At 34.0% G+C, this 16,993-nt stretch overlaps 1 protein-coding gene across 4 annotated transcripts in view; it reads left to right on the top strand.

Moving 5' to 3' along the window:
• The window catches only part of LOC138698483 (uncharacterized), an 883,962-nt gene extending 868,081 nt beyond the window's left edge, over positions 1-15,881 (top strand). For all 4 annotated transcript variants that reach the window (XM_069824439.1, XM_069824438.1, XM_069824440.1 and 1 more), the window contains 3 exons: positions 891-1,087; positions 5,911-6,119; positions 11,654-15,881. In XM_069824439.1, coding sequence (XP_069680540.1) covers positions 891-1,087; positions 5,911-6,119; positions 11,654-11,799 — 552 coding nt within the window. In that variant the 3' untranslated portion in view covers positions 11,800-15,881. The remainder of the gene's footprint in view (positions 1-890; positions 1,088-5,910; positions 6,120-11,653) is intronic.
• The last annotated feature ends 1,112 nt before the right edge of the window (positions 15,882-16,993 follow it).

The following is a 16,993-nucleotide window of genomic DNA, read 5'->3' as shown; positions in this document are numbered from 1 at the left end:
TTTCTAGTACGAATTTAATTTTAACACTCTTAAGTTTTTCAAAGAATAGTAAAACTGCCAAAAGACACAATAAATAACAAGATATATAATACATTTTCCGTTTGCAAGACATTAAATAAATCAATTAACAGAGATTAGGTAAAAACAAGATAGTCCTACATTATTATCAATATTGTTTGGAGAAAAGATTATGTGCAACAGTAATGAAGGTAGGTATTTTACTTTATAGCTTTAATGCAAGAAATCAGTGATTTTGAACGGCATGGACTGGAGCAGAATAGTTTTTACCCTGGTTTTGAAACCTTCATAATTTAAATGTCTAATATCCCCAGGTATCTTGTTATATAATACGATACCTGTTTGAGAAGTAGGATACTGTTGAGACTTTTGGTAATAGTATGACAATTTATATGCAAGTTGTTTGCAGTTCTTGAGTTATGGTTAGGAGTTTCAGAGTTCCTTTTAAAATAGTTAAGATTCTTATGTATAAAGCAAACAGTTTCTAGGATGTAGATGCAGGGGATTGGTAAAATATTTAATTCTTGAAAAATTTCTTTGCTTGGAGTGCATATAGGAACTTGTTTGATTATTTTTATTATTTTCTTTTGAAGTTTAAATATTTTTATAGCTTCAGAGGACATGCCCCAAAGCATTATACCATATGAAAGAATGGAATGTACATGGGCATAGTAGACTATTTTCAAAGTTGTAAGATAAACCCCTTTTGAACAAAACCACAGTAATGAAATTTTCTGTATCTTTCATACATTTAACTAAGTAACCAATTTTATTCTGTAAGAGAATAAAATAATGGTTTAAATTACATTGCTAAGTCGAGAGCTTTTGATACGAAGTTGAAGATTTCAGAAACGTTTATTATTTATTTTCAGACTGAACCTTTCGACGACTTACTGAGCTACAAGGGTGACCTGATAATAGGACTCAAGTTTGTTCCTCCTGATGTCACATCAGCTGTTCAAAAGAAGGGAAAACGCTCCTCACGAGGTTCCTTAAATGTACTGGTTAAAGAAGCCAAGAATCTGACAGCTGTGAAGGCTAATGGTACCTCAGATCCATTTTGCAAGAGGTAAATATGTGCACGGCTTCATACTGAAACTGAGTGCGAATAATAATAATAATAATAATAATAATAATAATAATAATAATAATAATAATAATCAATTAGGCATTATGGAGCATGGCGACTCCATGTAAATTTCAAATGATGCCTTCACTTCTCTCTATCCGTGGCCAGATCTTTCCAGTTGCCAACCCTCATCTTTAGGCATTCTTTCGTGATCTCATCCTTATATCTATGCCTTGCACTTCTCGGAAGTTTAATTTCATTTGTAGATGATGTCACTGTATTTTATATGGGTCAAAATATAATTGATATGCTTAGTAAAATGCAACTTGATCTAAATTTGATTCTTGTCTGATTAAAAGAAAATAATTATGTTGTACACTTCCTCCAGTGTCTCTAAATTCTCTACAAATCATCTTTGTGCTTGTTGGGTAGAAGGCTGGTTCACAATAAACCGGGAATGGAAACGAGAACGAGAACGGATTTTTTTTTAATAAATGTATTTAAATGTGAACATTCACAATTAACTGGAGCCCGGGAACGGAGAGTTGGCCAAGCGTTAACTTTGCCATTCTCGTTTCTAATCACAGCCTGCTAGATTCATTCTGTTGTCATCAAAAAGCTATTTGGTCGTCGTATGTTTTGTAGCAAGGAGGCCGTGACATAATATCACAGTCTACTATATACAGTCGCGAAGCTCAATATGTAGTAAAAATGCAAACATGGGTAGTTGCCCACCACTAGGATCGCTACTATCGCCTCATCATCGCAGATCTCTCTCCTAGTAGACGACAAAATATGTTACACTTTCGTTGTGTTCTTTTGGAAAAATTAACACCTTCCTTCCATTATTGAAATATTAAATGCATAAAGTTAATTTATTATTTTAATGAAGTATATTAAATTCCACCATAAACTCGAAGATACCTGCAAGAAATAGGTTGATATTATTTTTGTTTGTGCAAAACGAACTGAAATTTACTATAATCGCTTCACTCATTCAAGATTATAGCGATAATTAACTATGAAACCAATAAATATTAAGTTGCATTTACCTTTACAACAATAATAATGGAAATATGAATTAATGGAGTAACTTACGTGTACCGGTACTTGTAGCGTAGGCTTACGTAGTTAACAAAGTGGGATGAGGTTAAGCAATAATAATCACACCAGAATTAGAAATAAAACGTGATCAATAAATTTTATTGTAACAGGCTTTTTCTACGTGTCTAGTAAAGTAACAAATAAAAATAACAACAAAATTAACAGCTATAATTAAAAACATATCCTTTGAAGAAAAAGTAGGCCTAAGCAATAATGATCTCACCAGAATTGAAAATAAAACGTGATCAATAAATTTCATTACAGCAAACTTAATTTTTCTACGTCTCTAGTAAAATATTGTTATTCCAATTATTGTATTTTAGCCATTAACATTTTCATTACAACCAATAACGAACATTTCACAAGCATCAATGTGAAATACGCAACGAGCTAGCACTCGATGGAAATACGACACAGTCCAAAGTCGACCGTGGACAGTCTATTGTTTCTAGTTGCTAACCGCTTGGAGCGCTTTATCACGAGATTTGCAAAAAATCACCTCAAGCTTCGCGACTGTATGTAGTAGACTGTGCTAATATCTTGTCCATTCATTTCTTGTAACTAACACAGAAATTCAGTATATGTACGTGTATATGTGACCAGACTACCACGTAAATCTTTAAGTTACATACATAATAGGCCTATACATTAAGTCATGATGAAAATTTAATATCGGAAGTCACACAACAATAGTTTTCCTTAAATTAAGAACTTGAAACAAGCTAATAATAACTCAGAATAAAATGAATTACAATCGATATTATATAAGTTATACAGTTCGTAACAGTTGAATTTATGGTCTGTCACTATTTCTCTGTACATAGTGCGTGTGTTTTCCAACGAAGCGGTCTGTGGTTCGATTCTTGCCGTGAGTGGAGTTTTATCTTCATTCTATGGGGCTTCGTACTTCACCCTTGTCTTGCTTTCAGATATTCAAATAAAGAAAATCTCATCCAGAGAATTGGCGTCTGGAAAGGTTCCCAAAATGCTGGCTGCATTTCCACGTTGGATGGCTATTCCTATTCGTTGCCGTAGGTAATCGGTGCAGTGAGGGTCTCCAGTAACAGTCACCAAACTTCTACCAATTTCGGAAACCAGGTCTTTCGCTTCTTTACGCCAGGAGCCTAGTGTTTCGACAGCAAAGACGATGAAGATGTAATTGTCTACTAGATGTAGACCACGTAAATTGAATTCTTAAATATTCCGTGTCTTAAATTTCGAAGTTAGTTAACCCGTGTTTATGTTGGCTGGCTTGTACTCATATACTTGTCAAGTATACATAAGTAACATCTGAATGCGTAATATAGACTTCACGTATCATTATTGACATACATATTGACGATATGTATAACGATATGTATAGCCGTTTCCATTTTCGGTTTATTGTAAATCAAAAATCTTCACTTTCACGTTCTTCACTTCTCGTTCTCATTCTGGTTCTCGTTCTCGGTTTATTGTGGACCAGCCTTTAGTACACGAGGAACATGAACACTCTCTATTGTTTATTTATTATGACTTATACGAAAGTACACAAACTGGATGCCCATCAAAGAACCTTCTTCACAAAAATATAAATTAATAACTTAACTTATAATTAATTATTGATGATTTACATGTGCGGCAGTTATAAAATATGAATAGAATAGAATATTTTATTTTCGCAGGGAGAGTTAAGACTATAAGGCCTTCTCTTTCACTCAACCAACCTTAATCAATACAATAGTGACATATATTTTTAAATTGTGAATATTTACAACACACTAAAGATTGTCCAGCAATATTTATCAGTTAAATTGTAACAACTAGTACATACTAGTACATGCTGCTGCTGCTTTCTAATGCAGGCGTTTGACAGTAAAGTCATTTGACCTCTTGCACTCCAATATTTTTCAAAGATATTATCATGACCAGCCACTGAAGCACAGATTTTGAGGTGTTCCGAATCCATTTCTTGGTTTGAGTTGCACAATGGGCAGTTAGGGGACTGATATATTCCAATTCTATGCAGGTGTTTGGTCAAACAATCATGGCCTGTTGCCAATCTAAATGCAGCTACAGACGATTTTCGTGGTAAATCGGGAATTAACTGTGGATTTTGATGCAGAGAGTTCCATTTTTTCCCTTGGGATTGAGTTATCAAATTTTGTTTGTTGAAGTCTAAGTATGTAGATTTAATAAATCTCTTCACAGAGTAATACGTAGATTTAGTAACAGGTCTGTAAGTAGCAGTGCTGCCCTTCTTTGCTAAAGCATCCGCATTCTCGTTTCCCAGGATTCCACAATGGGATGGTATCCATTGGAATACAATTCTTTTATTGAATGATATTAATTGAGAGAGCATTTTAGTTATTTCTGCTGTTTGAGATGAAGGTGTGTGTTTAGAGACTATTGATAGAATAGCTGCTTTGGAGTCTGACAATATAACTGCATTTTAAAAAATTTATTGATGTGGCATAGAAGATTCCTGAGACATTCACTTATTGCAATGATTTCACCATCAAAACTTGTTGTTCCATATCCAAGAGATCTATAAAGTGAAAAGAGACAGCACGTAACACCTGCATCGGCACCTTGTTCTCTGGAGATCAAGGATCTGTCGGTGTATAAATGAAGCCAGTTTTGTGAAGGGTACCTAATATTAATTGTCTCTAAAGACAATTGTTTCAGTATTTCAGTGTTTAATTCTGATTTCATATTTCTTCTGTTAAATTTAGATTATATTCTATATTTAATAGAGTTAAAGGGTTTGGTTTAATTTGTAAGTTTTCTTTTAAATTCGGGATATTGATTTTCTGTTTTAATTCTTGAACAATGGATATGAAACTTTTTTGAGTTTTCAATCTACAGAGAGGACTGTATGAATGCCAATTGTTTCCTGGTAATCTGATAAGTTTTTCATATTGAATCAGTGCTTTTTCTTTCATTGTCATTTTGATGCTGTTAATATTAGTGAGGAATCTCATAGAAGCTATTACATACTAGTACATATGCAATTCATTAACAATAGAAATAAAAGAAGTGAAAACATAAAAGAGAGATGTGATTATAATGAATCAGGACTGACAAAAAATCAGAAATTTAATAGATGCATAATAAATTGTAAGATCAAAATAAGAAAAAATTTTGTTTTTTCCAGGAAAAATTTGACTCCTGAATAACTTTTCAGTATCGAAAAAAGACCACCTTAAATAAAATCGCAGAGCCATTTGTTTTCATTTTATCAGCCTGATTGAGGCGGCATGGATATAAAGTGCACTGTTATTTTGAAACTCATGTATCTCATTAAATATCAGTGCTATAAAAATTTTGCTTAGAATAAAACTTGTTGGAAGCATTTTTAAAGCAACTTTGTTATGTAATATTACCCTAAAAGAACAAAATTCAGTCCCCCTTATAACCTCCCTTTTAAAGAAAGTATTTTGAATGCAATATAGCCTAAAATCTAACTGGGACCTAACTTATTTTACATAGGTACCAATTTTTGTAGAAATCGGTTCAGCATTATCGCGTGAAAAGGTAAGAAACATATAGACATACAAACAAAAATTTAAAAAATACGATTTTCGGTCTCAGGACAGTTCATTATACATGTTAATATCAATTGTTTTTGTAAAAGCGAAAATTACCAAAAGAATTTAGGTTACAGTTTTATTATTAGTATAGATAAATAAGAACTTGCCCCGTCTTTCTCTAAAGTGCGTCGAATGTGTGAATTTCAGCTACTTGCTACCTGACAAAGGACGCAGCTCCAAGCAGAAGACGCCAGTCTTGAAGCGGACTTGCAACCCCGTGTGGAACTACACTTTCATGTACGAAGACGTGAGTCTGCAGGAGTTGTCGGAACGCAGCCTGGAGCTCACGGTGTGGGACCACGACCGCCTGGGCAGCAACGAGTTCCTGGGAGGCCTGCGCTTTAACCTGGGCACAGGTTCGTGAAACAGACATATTTGCTCGTACTGCTTGAATTACAGTTTAATCAGGAGATTAATATTAATTTTGAACATCAGCAGCAATTCTTCAGCTCAGTGTGGGCCCCATGTTCCTTCAGGACTTTCCTCTGGGACTCTCTATCCACCAATTATTCTTGACCATATCTTCCGTTATGTCATCAATCCATCCATCTAATCTTGGATCATCCAGTACTCCTTCTTCCTTCCGATCTATAGTGTTTTTCAGAAGTAAGAAGGTAACTTAAATTGCCCATATTTTTTTTCATTTTCTGCACAGTCTTAAGAATACTGGCACTGGCATATTACACAAGATATGCGATTTTTTGCATCACCGCTTATTGCCATAACTTCAACATAGATGTTGTAAGTGTCCACCATTTTGTTCTTGTACAAGTAACAGTTTCTCTTCAATGCTGTATACAGCAACTCTGAGTTCATGTTGTGGAATATGTGTCACAGTGTGTGCAATGGAGTCCTTTAACTCATCAATAAATTGTCATAGGTTTGCTCAAGAACACTCTATCCTTCAGATAGCTCCACAACCAATAATCTGCTAGGTTAATATCTGGCGACCTTGCAGGCCAAGTTACAGGAAAATGTCTACTGATAACACGACCACAAGAACAATCAGATATAAACGACTCATTTAGGAACCTCATTCTCATACATTCTTTGTACATGACCTGTCCATCGCAATCTTGCTACAGTACATTGTTCTACTGATATCTGGGGATTTATAGTTCCTTCATCTCCCCCCCTCCCATTTTCTATAGGACCATATAGCTATCATAATATTGTTCTTTAAAAAATATTCAGTCATAGTATAACTTCATTTATATCGTTTTATGTGGGTCTGAAGAATAAAATGCATAATTAAGGAAAACATGTAACTGAAATGGCATTTAATATCTCAAATAACATTTTAAATATATACAGGAAGAACGAGTTAAGTGAATTTAGTACCGGTAACATTTCCTAAAGATAAATTTAGAACTTCACAGTTAAGTCATCTTTCTGTCTGTAATAAAGTACTCAAATTTATTACTCATATTCTTGAAGAATGTAAGATTGATTATTTATAGGAAATCTCAGTTGCTTAAAGCAAAACCTGGTTGATTTATTATTATCGAACTTGCTTTTAAGGAACTTAAATAGAGTGCGGGGAATGGGAATGAGGATTGAAAAAGACCTTAGCTACAAGATGAGATGCAAAAGGAAGCTACTACTCCCATTCATGGAGGCGGCAAGAGCAAATGGACACTTTGCCAAGTAATATGAAGATAAATAAAAAATCAGTGTGAAATTCTATGACGTAGATTTCTGTAAGGAAAATGAAGATCACCCAATATGTGGATTAAACACAAAAAAGCGAGAACACATGAAAAAGAACATAAGAGATCCGAAGAAACAGACATGAGATTGCCAGAAGCAAATGGATTAAATGATGGAAATACAATCGTGAAGAAGAAGAATGGTCAACACGAAAATAAAATGAAGCAGCCATTGTTATCACATCACCTGAAAAGTAATGAAAAGGTGGAAAATCATTGGCATAGATTAAACACTGAGCAAGAGGGGATTGGAATGCAGTGAATAGTAGCTGTCATAACAAGATCATTGACCAGAGATGTATGAACGATGGAGCGAAATCGATTAGTGTACAGTGTTTCATATCGAGAGAAGCGATACAGAACCAGGAAATGAAACACAATGCGAGGAAGAATGTGCTGAGTTCAACAATACGTAAGAAGCGAACATATGGAAAGAAAACAGATAAGAGCAGCTTAAGTAAAGTGTAATGAAGTCAAGTGTCACAAGTAAAAATTTAAGTGGTTCGGGAAGTGAATTAGTTAGCATAGGGGAAAGAAAAGTCAGTGCCGAGAGGGGAAGTGAAAGTGTTTCTATGAGTGCAAGGGCTGAAATGGGAAGAAGTGAAATTAAGAGAAAAGAAGACTAGTTTATAACAGAAATGGGTGAAGTGAATATTTCTGGTCCAGAGATGGTTAAGGATGTAGTAAGTAAAATAAATAATAAATTTGAGGGATATAGCAGGAAGTTAAGTGAGACGATAGAAAGAATGAAAATAGACGAGAAGAGTGGTGAGGGAGGCTAGCTAGGATAGCAAAGCATAGTATATAGAAAATAAGTGAGATCAGAAAATGGAATATCACAAGAAAAAGACATAATAACAAACATATTGGATAATGGTGTAGTAAGGTTTGGAATGAAATGGAATGGAATTTAACTGAGAGGGGCACGGATGGCCCAGCACTGCGGCCTATTGAGATCTTTTATGCTAACCCTCGATATGGAATGAGTTGCATGCCACAGATCCCATATGCGCACCAACCCAACCACATGACTCCCTTAATGACCAGTCCCTACAGCCGACAGAAATCCATATACTTGAAGTTCATTAAATCTAACTAGCTTTTAAAGTTCCGAGTATTATGATGAAAAACATATATAGGTCTACTGAGTATACGTTATATGGAAAAATATTGTGTTAGGTTGGTTCGGTTACATATTTAGAGGTGGGAGAGAGAGAGAGAGAGAGAGAGAGAGAGAAAAGGACTTTATTTACGTTGCTTAACTACATTCCACGGAGGCCAGTCAAGAGAGCCAGCAGCTTCGGGAGGCACCTGTAGAGTGATCTGAAAAACCAGAAATGGGATGATAAGGAAAGGATAATGGGGGAGGAAAGGAAGTGGCGAAGATAAGTGGGGTTCCAATCGCCTGATAAAGTTACCTGATATTCATCCATAGGAGTAAGGGAAAACCCCGAAAAAACCTCACCCAGGCAACTCGTCCTGACCGGGAATCGAACCCGGGACTGCTGGGTTTGGGGTTAGACTCGCTAACTCCTCAGCCACAACGGTGGACGTAGTAAGGTTTAGTAAATGAATTGGAAATCAAGAAATGAATTGTAAAAGTATCAATTTTGAATGAAGTCATTAGACTTGAAAAGGGTGGAGTATGAAAGAATTTAGATCGGAACAGAAGCGAGAGACTATAGTAAATAGTGAATGAGTTTAAGGGAAAGAGAAGGATACGGTAATGAGAGAGTATAAGTACAGGGTATGAATCTAAATTGTAAGAACGTCTACAAAAAAAAAAAAAAGGTACAGTATATTTGTGATGAATGTAATAGTGGCACTGGATACAAAATTGTGAGGTCCATTTTACATGGATGTAATCGATGATATAAAATGAATCATATCATATCATATTGTTGTGCGACCGTCACTTATGTCGCACAGTTTGCTAATCGGATGGCTACTGTGTTCGACTTCTGCTCCTACTTATCAGGATTTCTGACACCACCATTTTACTCAACAATGGAAAACAAATTTTGCTGGAAGAGCTGGAGCTCTCAGGATACTACATGGTTACTGAACTTAGGTCTAGACTGTATTACACATGAATAAAATGCTGCTAGCTTTATTAACTACAGTGAAACCTGTTCAAATCGGAACCTGAATAATCCGGAATCCTGTCTATTTCGGAACAATTTATTGGTCCCTGCGAAATTCATATGTATTATATGTAATTTTTCCTGAATAAAACGGAAACTGTCCAACACGGAAACGAAAACTGTATGCTACTGTTCAAAACGGAAATAATATTTTAGACACACTACTTTAATGTAAACTATATTTTGAAACAGTATGTGCTTTCAAGGGATGTACGAAATACTAGTAGGTCACTAAAATAAAAGCAAGTTTTCTTTGTAAAATTTTTGAGGGTGCGAGGGTGTGTTGGCCTGGTGGTCATAAATTTTATTACCCTATTGACTAGGCAGACGAGTCCCTTAAAAGATGTTCAATGCTTCACTCCTGTATACTGTCGTAGCTGGGTAGAACGCAAGTGTATTAGCGATTTCGTGATAAAAAATAAGTTGCGTAAAAATGTTGCACTATCATTAATTAAGTGACAGTTATCGAGGAAAATGAGAAACGAAGAGTATGGAAAATCATGTTGAAATTTTTGAATGGAAAACTCAGGTGTAACTTAACACTTTCAAAAATAAAAGCCGTAGCATGAGTGAGTGGCTTGCGGTCAATATTGGTGACATAAAAGGAAAGAGAAAACAACTGGTTACATAGAAATAAATGAACTGTTGTGGGAGTGGATTGTTCTTGCCCTTTCCTAGATCATGCAAATTTTTGGACCTATTCTGCAAAGAAAACCCTTGAACTGGCAAAGAAATTAGATAATCCAGAATTCAAGGCTTCTAGGCTCCTAGTCAAATTAAATAATGTGCTGTGATATACAGTACAGTATTATATGTAGTGTTGGATATTAAATTTAGTGTAATTAATAAACTTTGCAGTGTTTAATGAGTGAGTTACGATACAATTTATACACGAAATGAGATTTTCATCAAGATCATTCACCAATTAAATAAGTGACAGGAAGCTGATTTAATGTCAGTAGTGTTAAACGGAATATTTTGTAGTTCCTACAATTTGCGGCATGCCATTTTTTTTAATTTATGCAAATGATAAAATATTTCATTTTAACTTCACACCTGAATAACACGGAAACCTGTCCACAACGTAAAAAAATTAGGACCATGTCACTTCCGTCTTGAACAGGTTTTACTGTATTTACATACTGTACGTATAAGTTGAATTACTTACAAGGTATCTCGTTGGGTGATGCCATGCCGCTACCAAGTCTCTCGATTAACATTCCCTGAAAATCTTCACTGCCTCAACTAACTTGCAGAATCTCCTCACTAACACTTTTTATGTTTCCTTATCGGTTTCCCACCTGGTACCAACCACGCCATCCACCAGGTGAGATGGGCTTAAAACCCATTTAGATTTTACATACTTATAGATGTCGTCTTACATTTAATTTGATTCAATGCAATATATGCTTTGATGAAACTACGCGTAAGAAAAGAGTTCGAACAATGCGTGATATAATTTAACCAATTAAAATGCATGCTTTGTTCTACTGGACCAATGCGATTAGTCCAGCAATGATCTGTGGTATAAGAATACTTTTATCGTAGCCAGTGATTTACCACATGCGCGTCAAACTCTGTAACGCTGGCTAAGCATCTATTTACTTTGCAAGCTGGGATTGCATTGCCCGTCTTAACTGTGTTTTCCGGTGACACTGTTTCTATTTCAAATTTAATACTTCACAGGAAATCATGCTACAGGGTGCTCTTTAGCCCTGGGGCATAACAATATCATATCATATATCTTATATTATATCATATCTTATCATGTATCATAGCATATCTTATCATGTATCATATCATATCTTATCATGTATCATATCATATCATATCATATCATATCATATTATTATCAAACTTTCTGCTGTACCCTCCAAAGACATGATCTTCCTTCTACTATTTTCGATGCATTTGCCACAATAGAATTTAAAGTTGACAGAGCTATCCCCAATCCTTTGGCAATATACACTTGTTTCGTATTGCCACAATTTCTTTTACAACCTTCAATATTTTTGTTTATCTTGTATGCCATTTTAGGCAAGCACTATGGCAAGGCAGTGGACTGGATGGATGCTACGGGCAAGGAAGTCACTCTGTGGCAGCAGATGTTGGAGCGACCCAACTTCTGGGTGGAAGGCTGCCTCACTCTTCGGCCCTCGCTAGAGCACCGCAACTCCTCCTAGTAGCTTAAGAAGAACTGAGTTCCATGGAACCTTCACTCGTCTGCCATTTTCTATTGCCAAGATATTTATTAGCTGAAGTGAACAACGTGAGGCGACCACATTATTATAAAAGACTTTTTATACTAGAAGCATTTAGAATAGCAATTCAGTTACTTGCATCTGTAAAAGGCCATCATAGGGGTGTAAGCAAGTTTGTGGAACACGGGAGCATTGTCGTTAAGATTTTAGTTATTCTGGTTTGCTATTGTACTGTGATACTGTCTTTTAGGAAGAACTTTGAGGTTATGTTATTGCGTGTGAGATTACCCAATATCCTATCTTTCATTAAAGTGTCTGTCATTATTGTTGTGACTATTATTAATACGTGTAACTTTTATTCTACAATTTATATAAATTAAATTTGTGCTACCACTTCGTCATAATTAAGTTTAAAAGTTTATATTTTCATAATTAATATTCCGTCATAGTTGTTACCACAATCACATTCAGAACAATTCTTAAATTCATGTGAAAGTTTCAGCACATTTCAGTAGTATGGTGCTGGTTAAACTATATCCATATCTGCCTTTGCATAAAAAACTAGGAGTTTATTTGTTATGATTTCTGTTAATTGAAACAACGATAGAAAGAAATTTAAGTGAATATAATGTATAGTCTATTTATTGCGTTAAGATATTTTTGCTCCCTTGTTCCACTTTCTAGTTACGGTAGTTACTTAAAAGAAAGACATTTATACTCCATGCCAAATAAAATTTGGTCTTTCACAGATAGTATCATGCCCCTTATCAGCAATATTGCAATGATTTTTATAAATTATTATACTTGAAGTTCATTAAATCTAACTGGCTTTTAAATTTCTGAGTATTATGATGAAAAACATATATACTGTAGGTCTACTGGGTATACGTTATATAGAAAAATATTCTATTAAGTTGGTTCAGTTACATAGTTAAGGGTGGGGGAGAAAAGAACTTTATTTATGTTTGAAAAAAAAAAAACGTGATTTGGTTAGAATTTTGATTCAGTATCATCATTGACTTAGTTAAAAGGAATCTTGTTAGCAAAGTAATTATGTACTGCTATGTAAAATGCATTATTATGAAAATGGTGAAAGGTGCAATGAAAATTCGTCAAGTGATAGGAAAAAAAATTATTTAAAAATTATTTACTATTTTCTAAATTTTGTTCATCTCGCATGACTATAACTCTTATGAATAATTATTCAAAATTTATGTTATTCTCTATATATGCATGAAGTAAAACTTTTGCTTTCACCTTCATAATTATAACAAAATTACTGAAGCAATATATTTACATAAGAGACGATTGTAAAATAACACTTCTAAAATACCTATATTTCACTGTGTAATGACTCTAGTGTTCCAGATGTTCTTTTACCCATCTCATCATAATACAATAATGATTTTGATAGTGAACAACTGAACATAGGTACCGGTATTGATAATTTCAGAAATTTAATTGTCCAATTAGATTCACTGTACTATTGAGTTTAAAATGATTGACTTAATGCTTATAAATGTTACGCAATAAATAAATTTATAAGCATTCAATTAAGTCATACAAGAGAAGAAAGTACTGAATGCATATTGCTCAGTTGATTCATCACTTGATTCTTTGAAGGTGAAAATAATGATATCATATGAACTTTGAAGAGTTATAAATACAATGATAATAAATAGATTCTTTCAACTTTTCTGATTCAAGTGATGACAGAAGCCTTACCACAGTTTATTGTACGTAAACTGTTTGTGAAGGTTTTATTTCTTTCGGTTATTTTCATTTCAAGAAAATAAGCAAAAAAAAAGTCTCGTATATCGACTGCCATTGAGACACAATAACTGACTTGCTTGTAGAATTTAAGTTTGTCACAGCGATATTGACAAGTTTTTTTTAGGTTATGTGCTATAATTTTAAGAAATCTACAATATTTCCTACAAACATACAAATACACACCAGAATGTATACATTATATCGTTCTTTGTAGTTTTTTATATTGTTCATCTTTGCAATGTTTATTTATTATTGAACATTCAGTAAGAAAATTACATTTTGTGTTTATTATGTTTTTTTAAATCGATTAGCATTACTGTGCTTACAAAACTTAAAGAGATATAATATTAATTTCGTAAATTCTGAAACGTATAAATAGCTTAAAATTAATGGCGTGCCACTTCAGGATTGGTCAGACTTTTAGTGGCGAAACATTTGAGATATCTGAAATAGCAAGGTGTCATAACCATATTTACTTGTTTCAATGTTGGATGTGTTTGTTTTGAAGTGTGACAGTGTATGTAGAGATTATGAAAAATGGGTGGGGAAGATGCACTGTGTTGTATAAGCTATATAATGTTCGAGCCTTCATTGCAGATGCATGTTTGAGTGAATGAATGAAAGAATGAGTTCGTTTGCAAGTTGAAACCTATAGATATAATTACGTGATATTTTTGTAAGGGGATTGAGATTTTTATATAAAAATTTGTATAGAATGTATTTTTAAGTAAACTTTTTTTTTTGCATTAGCTGCATCAATTTAGTGATGTAAATGTCAGTTCTAGATGGTGCAATTTTTTTATGTATTAGTGTTCTTTCTTTGCAATAACCTGTGGAAAAGAAAAATGAAAACGGAACAAAGAGTACTGCAGACATTTAGTGGGGCCTTGCAGATAGTTCTGTAGCACATAAAATGCTTGTAAAGGTCACAAAATAATTGCAGTACGAAATACATACAGTGTCTAATTAAATTTAATGTATGGTGACCAAACACGTCAAAACTTCAACAAACGGCCCACTTAATATTAGACCTTATCTAAGGCCACTCTGCGACTTCTCTGAAGACTCTGATCTCTTCTAGCCTAAATCCTACCACATATTCAATTTCACTTCAGTAGAAGTTGGCTGTATTTATTAGTTTATTAATTATCTGTTAAGTTGGTCACACTTTGATATATTTGAATTTAATTTTCCAGTACCTAAAGAAATATTTTTCGTAAACTTCTCATCCCAAGTATATATCATATAAAGTATCTTAACACCAGAGCTTCTGCTACGTTTTTGTACACAATTTTTCCTGCTAGTTACGGACCATGCACATAAATGAATCACTTATTTTATTTTGCTGATCCTTCCCAATGAAGTATATAATAGTAAATAATGCATTGGAAGCTGTGAAAATTCCCTATTATATATTTTCTCAACTATAAACATAAATGGACTCACAGCAAGCTGATACGAGCTTGTTTTATTGTAGTGGAAGAAAAATTGTGTAATAATTTCTCCAAATTTTTTGTTTTTTGCTCAATTTGCCCATTCTGTAATCATGTAAATGCTTCGTTCTTGGTCTTTGAGAATCGGATATTCATGTTATTGCTTCCTGATAAAAATGAAGCTCTTACGATCGTATAAAATATAACTATATGAAAAAAATACTTAAGAAAGACATTAAATATACAGCCATGTGTAGATATATTATGTCAGCTTTGTGCTTTTTATTGTATCCTAAAACAATCTACCGGTACCTTTCACATTTTCCCTTCTTAAATATATTTATATATCCAATAATGTAACCTACTCTATTCTAAGTACTGTATGTTGTTGTTAATATCAGATCACAAATTGCATATATCTATCTGTCTAGACACTGTTGGTTAAAAGTGGTGACTTAAGATGTTCAATATTTTCTATATTTAATTGTGGTCGGTTTTTTAGTAATATGTTTTGCTTTCCAAAGATTTTATGTGTTTTAAAGCTTTGTCATAATTGTTAAATAGGACAATATTGATATGGTGACAGCTGCTTGGCCCCCATAAGGTACAATTTGGGTCAATACTGAACATAACGAAATTTAATACTGTTAACTAATGTAGATGAATATAGAATCTGTTTTGTGGGTGTGTGACAGAAGTTTCTGCATAAATGTCATTCCACAGGTGTTCTTTGTTGTCTTCCTCTTGATCTCTACAATGTGGTTGTACACATCATTTCTAGGAGTAATTACATATGAATTCTTAATACTGTAATTTGTTTTTTTGAAACTATTTGCATAAATAACACTAAAAGATTTATTATTGAGTTTTTAGTTCCATGTCCTTCCCAGTACTCAAAATGAAAATATCAGTGGCGTAGCGTCAATGTAAGCTAAAAAGCTTAGCTTCCCCAGTTAATAATAATTTCATAATAAACCTGCAGTTTATGGAGAAAATTATTTATTAATTTTAATAGAATTTATATTTACGCGTTAAATATTGTGATGCGGCAGCTCAGGATGATTTGTGATGCAGCAGTAAACAAGAAGCCTGCACACACCAGCTTCCAAGCAGACTGGTTTCTTCTGTGTAATCCACCCCGCAGATTTTCCATCCCTTTCTAACTAAACTACCCTAGTCGCAAGGCTCGCAAGAAGCTAGCTTTAACATTTAAAATAAGTAGTTTCCGAGTTATCCCTTTTCATCAGTTGTGTTCAGTTGAAGTGTTAATGTGCATTGTGGCTGATATAATAAATAATGAGCGAAATAACAGTTCCTGACACTAATTTACTTGAATTTTTTTAGGACAATTGTATTATCAAGACTGACTTACGAACAAAAGTGTGACTTAAAAAACAAATGACCGACTCCCTTGCTGTCAATGAAGGACACAACCAAAAGACAGACGCATACTTACGTAATGATACTAATATTGTGATTTCTGTAAGTATGACAGGGAGTGAGCTAATGTTATACGTATACGTGTCTATTTGTTAAGCGATATATGTAAACCGTGAAATCATATTTTACTACGTATCATTTGAGGTGATACCTTATTGGTGTTACTTACGATGTTCCAACCAATCTTCGACTGGTGACTTGAAATTGACTACTATTTATTTTAAGACTGTATTTTTGTAATAAGTTTTCTCATATTGCATGAAAGACAACTTGAGTTAGCTTCCCCTGCTCAAAATTTCGTGCTATGCCACTGGAAAATATGGATTCGTCATATCAAGTGTCAGTATAATTCACAGAGTCTCTATTGTTGTAAATATGATTGTTTACATCTTCTGGTATATTTTTCCAATGGTTAAGTATATTTTTTTCTGGCTATGTTGGTACTACTGGTGTTTTAATTATATACTGCAGAAGATATTCTCCCATGGCCTGCAAGAAGACCGGACATGAACGAAATTGAAAATCTGTGA

This window comes from Periplaneta americana, chromosome 4 (genome assembly GCF_040183065.1).
Source record: "Periplaneta americana isolate PAMFEO1 chromosome 4, P.americana_PAMFEO1_priV1, whole genome shotgun sequence".
NCBI lineage: Eukaryota > Metazoa > Arthropoda > Insecta > Blattodea > Blattidae > Periplaneta > Periplaneta americana.
The sequence above is the reverse complement of the archived record's forward strand: the minus strand, read 5'-3'. Positions and strand labels throughout refer to the sequence as shown.